The 8,859-nt window shown below is 46.4% G+C and overlaps 1 protein-coding gene across 1 annotated transcript in view; it reads right to left on the bottom strand.

The window, feature by feature from the left end:
* Nucleotides 1–3,066: 3,066 nt before the first annotated feature.
* Nucleotides 3,067–8,859, bottom strand: part of chrd (chordin) — a 48,960-nt gene continuing 43,167 nt past the window's right edge. The window contains exons 15-21 of the mRNA XM_031791066.1: nt 7,302–7,493; nt 6,963–7,056; nt 6,593–6,649; nt 5,349–5,452; nt 4,932–5,189; nt 4,332–4,425; nt 3,067–4,163 (exon numbers count right to left, since the gene is read on the bottom strand). Coding sequence (XP_031646926.1) covers nt 4,099–4,163; nt 4,332–4,425; nt 4,932–5,189; nt 5,349–5,452; nt 6,593–6,649; nt 6,963–7,056; nt 7,302–7,493 — 864 coding nt within the window. The 3' untranslated portion in view covers nt 3,067–4,098. The remainder of the gene's footprint in view (nt 4,164–4,331; nt 4,426–4,931; nt 5,190–5,348; nt 5,453–6,592; nt 6,650–6,962; nt 7,057–7,301; nt 7,494–8,859) is intronic.

The raw sequence follows: 8,859 nt of genomic DNA, 5'->3' as shown, positions 1-8,859 counted from the left end.
TTGAAGTGTCATGTCCAAGGCAAGCAAATCACTATGTGAGCCCCAGCATACAGAGGATCTATTCAACAATGACAGATCAAACATGTTATGTATGTCATACCCTGGTCATGTTTAATCAAATATCAGCCAGTCTGCTCTCTTGTTTTCTCTCCAGTCTCCTGTAATACTCACTCAGTCCAGCAGATGGCAATAAAACAATAATATTAAAACAACATTCAAAAAAATATATAACAATAATTTAAAAATTATATATTATAACAATAATGTTATAACAATAATATAACAATAATATTATAACAATAATAAAACAATACTTTTAAAACAATAATAAAACAATAATAAATATATAATCTGAGTGACTGCTCGGAAATGGTCTCCTTATCCTCGTTACTCTGCAGGAATGGCCCTTGGCTTTCTCATGTCCCAGGAACTGTGGCATCCATAGACAAACTGATGCCTGGATGTCAAGTTTCCACAGTCCTAAATCAAATGTTTTCAAGAATTCACTGCAGTTTCCGCCAGCGACCACTAGAGGTCACAGTAGACCTCTGTAGGGGAACAACAGAAAGGACTGAATGGATTAACGTAGTGTGTGTGTGTGCGCGCGTGCATGTGTGAAAAGTGAGTGTTAGTAGCATGTTTGTTTGCAGAGTCGCTAATTCCTGGTCATTTGAGCAGTTTATATCGCTATCCTGCTGTTGTCATTATAAGAGAGGGGGTACAGTGTTAGTCCAGTGGAAAACCCTTACTGTCTGTGTCTCTCTACCCCTCTTCCTCTTTGATTCTTTAACTCTACCTCCCCTCTCTCTCTCTTTCTCTCTGGGTTTGATGATGCAGGAGCCTTGTTTCCCCGTCTCCCCCTTTGTGTAACTACTCCTGGAGAAAGTTAAACAGCCCTGGGCCACACTAGGACAACAGCAGGTCTCTCCTCCTCCTGTTCTCTCCTCTATCTCTCGCTCCACTCTCTCTATCTGCTCTCTGATCCCATCTTCTTTTATCTTCCATTTGCTCCTCTTTTTATAACCCCACACTCTCTTCAACTACTGTTTTCTTCTCTACTCATTCAACTCCTGTCCTTTATCATTTGCTGCCTCAAAGGGCACTGTAACCTTTGACCTTCACCCTACAATGAAGAGGTATAGACTTCTAAAGCACTGCGTCTCGTCTTTTCAGACAGAGTTCCCCTGTAACTTTCTCCTAGCCCAGTCTGGGTGGGGCTGTGTCCCTGGGTGTGCTGTCTGCTATAAGGGGTTATTGTGGAGCTGAGCCCTGTGCTGCCTGCCCGTGGCTCAGCTCAGGCCCAGAGATTTAAGAGGCTTTTCAAAGGCCCTGTGACCCACAAAGCCACGTAGCAAGAGAGAGAGGGAGAGACAGGAGGAGAGATGGAGGGAGAAAAAGAAGAGAGGGGGGAAAGAGAGAAGGAGTGAACACTTACCCACAGAGAGACAGGAATGTGCCATGAAAATGCACCCACTCTATGGCATGCAGATGCAGACCCACATACTTCCGTCCATCCCTCCCCCAGCCAGTCAGTAGACATGCCTCTGATCCAAGCTGTCGGAACAGAGCCATAGCTCAGCATTGTTGACCTTTGACCCTAGCCTCCAGCTGTGTGGCTGCTGGCTGGTTAGACAGCTGGCGGCTTTACAACATGGCCTCTCTCTCTGCTAAGGGAAGGTCAGCAGGTGCAACTGGGCATGCTCACAACCAGCTGGCTCTACCATAGGATGTGATTTATGTCAGTACTATTTACCTGCCCATAGGGGGAGCGGTAGATGTTCAGTCTGTGTCCTTTGGCTGAATCAGTGTGCATGTGGCAGGTTTACTTTTGTTGTCATGAGTCTTGTCCTGGAGGCAGAACTGAGCAATTTCCCCTTAAATAGGCCAGCTGCAAAGTAAAAATTGGCTATATTGTAAAAAGTACTGAAAACAAAAATGAGCTTTTCGTTCTTAATTTAAGGTTAGGGTGTGGCAGATGGATTTGCAGTGTGGTTAAGGTTACGTTTAAAAACAGATTTTAAGACTTTGTGGCTGTGCCAGCTGGGGACAACAATGCAGAGCTGCCTCCAGAACAAGATTCATGATGGAAAAACGCTAACCTACGTGCATGTGTGTGTTCATTCTTCAGGGGCAGAGTGTGTACCTGTGTACATCTGTGCATGTGTGTTTATGTTCCAGTCTGTCTGTCCTTTGGCTGAGTCATTGTGATCGTGTGTGTGCGTGCATTTGTGTCTGTCTGTATGTGAGAGAGAGAGTGTTCCTTCAGGGACAGAGTGCATTGCGGGTGCTATAGAACACATGTGGTGTGTGTCTATGGAACGAAGGAGAGGAAAAGAAAGAGAGAGTGCCATCTGATGAAGGGTGGAGAGGGAGAGAGAGAGAGAGAGAGAGAGGAGAGAGAGAGTACGGGAGCTACGTCTGTTTGTCACATTTCCCCATTCCTCAAATCCAGCTGGACAGAACAAGGGAGGAGGAGAGAGGGAGAAGGAAGGAGGAGAGAGGGAGAAGGAAGGAGGAGAGAGGGAGAAGGGAGGAGGAGAGAGGGAGAAGGGAGGAGGAGAGAGGGAGAAGGAAGGAGGAGAGAGGGAGAAGGAAGGAGGAGAGAGGGAGAAGGGATGAGGAGAGAGGGAGAAGGGAGGAGGAGAGAGGGAGAAGGAAGGAGGAGAGAGGGAGAAGGAAGGAGGAGAGAGGGAGAAGGAAGGAAAACAGACAGATCAGAGGGGAAGAGAGCAAGAAAAGGGAGAGAGGACAGAGAGAGCAAGTCAGGTCAAAATGGCCTGTCATCTCCATAGGTAAGTGGTTATACATGTATGTAGAGAGAGAGAGAGAGAGAGAGAGAGAGAGAGAGAGAGAGAGAGAGAGAGAGAGAGAGAGAGAATGCATTGAAAAGTAGAGACAGAGAGGAGTCAAGTAAAGTTAGGGAAAAGAAAGTGGAACCAGTTGATACAGGAAATGGAAGAGTGAAGAGAAGAAATGAAAGAGAGAGAGATTAAGATGAGGAGAGAAGAGAGGAGGATAGCGGAAAAAGTTATGGATTTCAACTAAATTGTCAAAAGACAATTTATTACGAACAACTTTTATTTTTTCCTTCACACGTTCAATAAATACAAGCAAGATTCATAAAAATAACAACACTAATACAAAGTATTCTAAAATAATGACACATATTACTGAAATGAGAAACAGACAACATCATGGTGCAATACAGGTCAGAGCTGCAAATAAATCTAAAACAGATGTTCATGTAAACATACTGTATATTCTAACCTCTTCAGTAAGCAATTAGAATAGATTGTTGTTCTGCTTTTCCAAGGGAAGTGTTCTATTGGTGCTGACTGGATGGGATAAGTGAACATATGTGTGGTGCTGATTTATGAGATCGTCAGTGATGTTCAGTCTGTTTTGTGTGTGTGTTTCCATCTAGCCACCCAGTAAGTTTACTGCCTCGTATGTTTGTGGCAGTTTAGCAAGCCTTTTTACCACTGGTAAACACACACACACACTCAAAAGTGAGTATGCACAAACACAACTTAGGGCTGAACTTCAGAAATAATTCCTAATCAAGACTACCAATACATCCATTTGAACAACTAAACAACAAACAGTGTCACCTTGTGTACCGGTATTCGAATATGAAGGGTAATTGTGTGTGATTTTTAAAAGGGTAATATTCATCAAGAGGAAGCAAAACAACTAGAAACAAAAACAAAAACAAAAGTCAAATTTCAAAGGAGATACCAGTCAAAAGACACAGCTGCAGCAGTTATGTTGGTCCATTTCATATCTCTTTTTGGTCCTTTCTTTCCATTCTGTCAGTTAGCTTCTGTTGACTGTACGTCCTCAGTCCCTTCCATGACACCTTGGTGCTCCTCTTTCTCCTTCTTTTCCTCTGCTTGTCTTTCCTTCCTTCGTTACAATCCAGAGGTTGACTAAGGGGTGGGAGTGGACAGGGGGGTTGTGGGTCGGGGTAGGAGGATCATAGGGGGCTTGGCTTTAAGGGGGTGTTAGCTGACCCAGTGTGCAGGTCTAGGTCTCCCCATGAGGGGGTAGGTAGAGAGAAGGTAGAAGGGGGGATGCGGGTGGAGAGGCGGTCTCAGCTCAGTGTCTCCAGCTGTTCTTCTTTTCCGGAACTTTCATCAGCTCCTCCTCTTCCTCTTTGGAATCTAAACAAGAGAGACAATCCAATATGAATTCAATCTATGATTACTACATGAATCATCACTGTTTGAAAGCATGTCATCAGGATTGAGAGCATGTCTTGCAATTTCAAGCATTGTGAGCATGGTGTGTGTGTGTGTGTATGTGTGTGTGTGTGTGTGCGTTTGTCTTACCTTGGCACTCAGGACAGCACATGCCCTCCCGGCGGGTGATGTTACTACAGGTCAGGACTGGACACTGTTTCCTCTGACACTTAGTCACACCATGCTGGAGAGAGGGGGAGAAAGAAAGAGAGAGAGAGGAAGGAGGGGGGGGAGAGAGAGAGGGAGGTATATTTGGAAAACACCTCACAATGCTGAGAAACCAGAAAATGCTCCATGCTTCTCAACTCCAAATCCCAGAGTTACCCCCTAACCCCCCCGACATTGGAATTTTCCCCCAAGGGGTAAGGGCTACCCAAGTACCCCCATCCCTACAGCTTTGAAACTCAACCACGTCTGAAACATCGCTACTCTTTCTGCAAAAGCATGTATCACAGTGGCATGGAAAAACTCAGAAGGAACATTGAGCCTGGGTTTTTAAAGGCTTACTGAAACATAGGGATTTCTCCAGTGCTTTTTTTCTCTTTTGCTCTTTGGGGTTTAGGCCCAACAGTCTGAATCTTTTTTTGTCTTGAATTGTGTTGCTTGGCAACAGGTCCAATCCCACTCTAAGTGGCTGTATTATGTAAGAGACTTGTTCCTGACTGGTACCTGACTCTCTGTAATACTCACGTCACACCAGCAGGTGATGCACTTCATCTCTCCCATCAGGGGTACACGGGGGTGCCAGTTGTCACTGTTCTGGTAGAAGTTCTTCCCAAACTTGCAGTGACTCGTCCCGTCTGCCTGCATCATGTCAGCGTGCTCCAGGGGGGGGTTGTCTTCCTCCGGACATTCCTTACAACAGTCTGAGGGGCTACGACGTACCGGACGACTGCAGGTCAGGGCTGGACACGTCACCTTCTCACAGTGCACCTCGCCTGTCGCCCCCTACAGGAGTGGAGGAGGAAGGACACAATGGGAAATTAGCAGAATTTACATGACATTCTAGGAAGCTGAAGAAAGATTAATAGTCATGTTTCTAATAATGTTAGCATCACTTATCGACTAACATCATGCTAGCTGTGAAGGAATAACCTAGAGGCCTACCTTGCAGGTGCAGAGGGCACACTTGATGTAGCCAAACGGAGGGACGAATGGATGCCAGGTAGACCCAGGAGCATGCATCTTCTGGTCCCCCTCAAAGTAACAACCTGAGAGAGAGAGAGAGAGAGAGAGAGAGAGAGAAAGAGAGAGGGGGGGGGGGGCAGAGGGATGAGAGAAATAGAGGACACTCAGCATTGGAAATGCTTATCAATCTCAGAGGTATCTGTTGGCACAAAGACACAGAGGGAACCAGACAGATGGAGATGAGGGAGGGTGACAGAGAGAGACAGAATGAGTGCCTGCTGGGAGGGAGAGACAGAGGACGAGACAGATGGACAGGAGGGAGGGAGACAGAGAGAGACAGAATGAGTGCCTGCTGGGAGGGAGAGACAGAGTACCTGAGATGGAGAGGAGGGAGGGTGGTGGAGAGAGACAGAATGAGTGCCTGCTGGGAGGGAGAGACAGAGGACCAGACAGATGGACAGGAGGGAGGGGGACAGAGAGAGACAGAATGAGTGCCTGCTGGGAGGGAGAGACAGAGGACCAGACAGATGGACAGGAGGGAGGGGGACAGAGAGAGACAGAATGAGTGCCTGCTGGGAGGGAGAGACAGAGTACCTGAGATGGAGAGGAGGGAGGGTGGTGGAGAGAGACAGAATGAGTGCCTGCTGGGAGGGAGAGAGAGTACCTGAGATGGAGAGGAGGGAGGGTGGTGGAGAGAGACAGAATGAGTGCCTGCTGGGAGGGAGAGACAGAGTACCTGAGATGGAGAGGAGGGAGGGTGGTGGAGAGAGACAGAATGAGTGCCTGCTGGGAGGGAGAGAGAGTACCTGAGATGGAGAGGAGGGAGGGTGGTGGAGAGAGACAGAATGAGTGCCTGCTGGGAGGGAGAGAGAGTACCTGAGATGGAGAGGAGGGAGGGTGGTGGAGAGAGACAGAATGAGTGCCTGCTGGGAGGGAGAGAGAGTACCTGAGATGGAGAGGAGGGAGGGTGGTGGAGAGAGACAGAATGAGTGCCTGCTGGGAGGGAGAGACAGAGTACCTGAGATGGAGAGGAGGGAGGGTGGTGGAGAGAGACAGAATGAGTGCCTGCTGGGAGGGAGAGAGAGTACCTGAGATGGAGAGGAGGGAGGGTGGTGGAGAGAGACAGAATGAGTGCCTGCTGGAAGGGAGAGACAGAGGACCAGACAGATGGAGAAAGCGAGAAATAAGAGGAGTGACACTCAGACAGAGAGATGGTTCAGAACCTTCTGGATGCTCGTCTAGCCTCTCTGGAGTCTTCATTTCCTTGGGGATTTTCCTCTCTAAAGGACAGACGGGAAACAGACACAGGGAAGTATTATTTCACAACTTTGCGACTGTAATGGGGTGCCCTGTCAAGAATAAGCCCTGTCAAGAATAAGCCCTGTCAAGAATAAGCCCTGTCAAGAATAAGCCCTGTCAAGAATAAGCCCTGTCAAGAATAAGAAAAACACAGTCAAGCACATAATCCTATTCAAACATAGTAACACACACACACACACACACACACACACACACACACACACACACACACACACACACACACACACACACACACACACACACACACACACACACACACACTCACTCACTCACCAACACACATGGGGCAGCACTTGTCGTCAGGCTGGATGGTGCGAGAGCAGGTGAGGACTGGACAGATGACCGGGTCACAGATCACTGTGCGCTTCTACAGGGAGGACCGAGAGATGGAGGGATGAGGAAGGAGAAAAATGTACAGAAGAAGAGGTGGTTAGACACAAAGTCATTCAATGTAGAAGTAGAAACTTTACTTCTAGATTCTCAAGAGTTCTAGATTCTCCATCAAAAGGGCTTCTTAGTCGAGGACTAGACTTAATTTGTGTCTGGGAAACAAGCACTAATTTAATGTGTAACTTTAGCGCCGCCTCGTGGTTGTAGTTGGAACAGTCCTACCTGACAGCTGCAGGTGAAACAGTGGTTGTAGTTGGGGGTCCAGAGTGAGCCGTGGGCGTGGTGTTGAGTCTCGAAGAAACAGGTGTGGGGGTCTTTCTTTAGTTCCTCAGGATCACGCACAAACAGGTCATCAAACTCCGCCAACTCCACCTCACCCTTTGTCCGAAACTCACAGTTATTAGGCACATGAACCTGTAGGGAGAGAAAGAAAGAAGGAGGGGAGGGAGAGAAGCAGGGAGGAGAAAGAAAGAAGGAGGGAGGGAGAGAAGCAGGGAGGAGAAAGAAAGAAGGAGGGAGGGAGAGAAGCAGGGAGGAGAAAGACAGGAAGGAGGGAGGGAGAGAAGCAGGGAGGAGAAAGATAAGAGGAGTGAGGGAGAGAAGCAGGGAGGAGAAAGACAGGGCGAGCATGAGAGAGTGAATCGACATACCAATTAGGGTCTGTCTTAAAATTGTATCAGTTATAGAACCCATTGCCCTTTATGGTTGTGAGGTCTGGGGTCTGCTAAGCAACCAAGAATTCACAAAATGGGATAAACACCAAATTGAGACTCTGCATGTAGAATTCTGCAAAAAATATCCTCAGTGTACAACGAAAAAAAACGAATAATGCATGCAGAGCAGAATTAGGCCAATACCCACGAAATATCAAAATCCAGAAAAGAGCCGTTAAATTCTACAACCACCTAAAAGGAAGCGATTCCCAAACCTTCCATAACAAATCCATCACATACAGAGAGATGAGCCTGGAGAAGAGTTCCCTAAGCAAGCTGGTCCTGGGGCTCTGTTCACAAATACACACAGACCCTACAGAGCCCCACGACAGCAACACAAATAGACCCAATCAAATCATGAGAAAACAAAAATATAAATAAACAAAAAAACAGAGCAAACTAGATGCTATTTGGCCCTAAACAGATAATACACAGTGGCAGAATACCTGACCACTGTGACTGACCCAAACTTAAGGAAAGCTTTGACTATGTACAGACTCAGTGAGCATAGCCTTGCTATTGAGAAAGGCCACCGTAGGCAAACCTGACTCCAAAAAGACAATGTGCACACTGCCCACAAAATTAGGTGGAAACTAAGCTGCACTTCCTAACCTCCAGCCAAATGTATGACCATATTAAAGACACATATTTCCCTCAGATTACACAGATCCACAAAGAATTTGAAAACAAACCCAATTTTTATAAACTCCCATATCTACTGGGTGAAATACCAGTGTGCCATCACAGCAGCAAGATTTGTGACCTGTTGCCACAAGAAAAGGGCAACCAGTGAAGAAAAAACACCATTGTAAATACAACACATATTTATGCTTATTTATTTTCCCTTTTGTACTTAAACTATTTGCACATAATATGACATTTGAAATGTCTTTATTCTTTTGGAACTTTTGTGAGTGTAATGTTTGCTGTAATTGATTGTTTATTTCACTTTTGTTTATTACCTATTTCACTTGCTTTGGCAATGCAAACATATGTTTCCCATGCCACTAAAGCCCCTTAAATTGAAATTGACTTGAGAGAGAGGGGCAGAAAAGGGTGAGCATGAG

The sequence above is a fragment of the Oncorhynchus kisutch genome, linkage group LG15, assembly GCF_002021735.2.
Source record: "Oncorhynchus kisutch isolate 150728-3 linkage group LG15, Okis_V2, whole genome shotgun sequence".
Lineage (NCBI taxonomy): Eukaryota > Metazoa > Chordata > Actinopteri > Salmoniformes > Salmonidae > Oncorhynchus > Oncorhynchus kisutch.
Note: the sequence above shows the minus strand (reverse complement) of the source record. Positions and strands in the feature narration are given on the sequence as shown.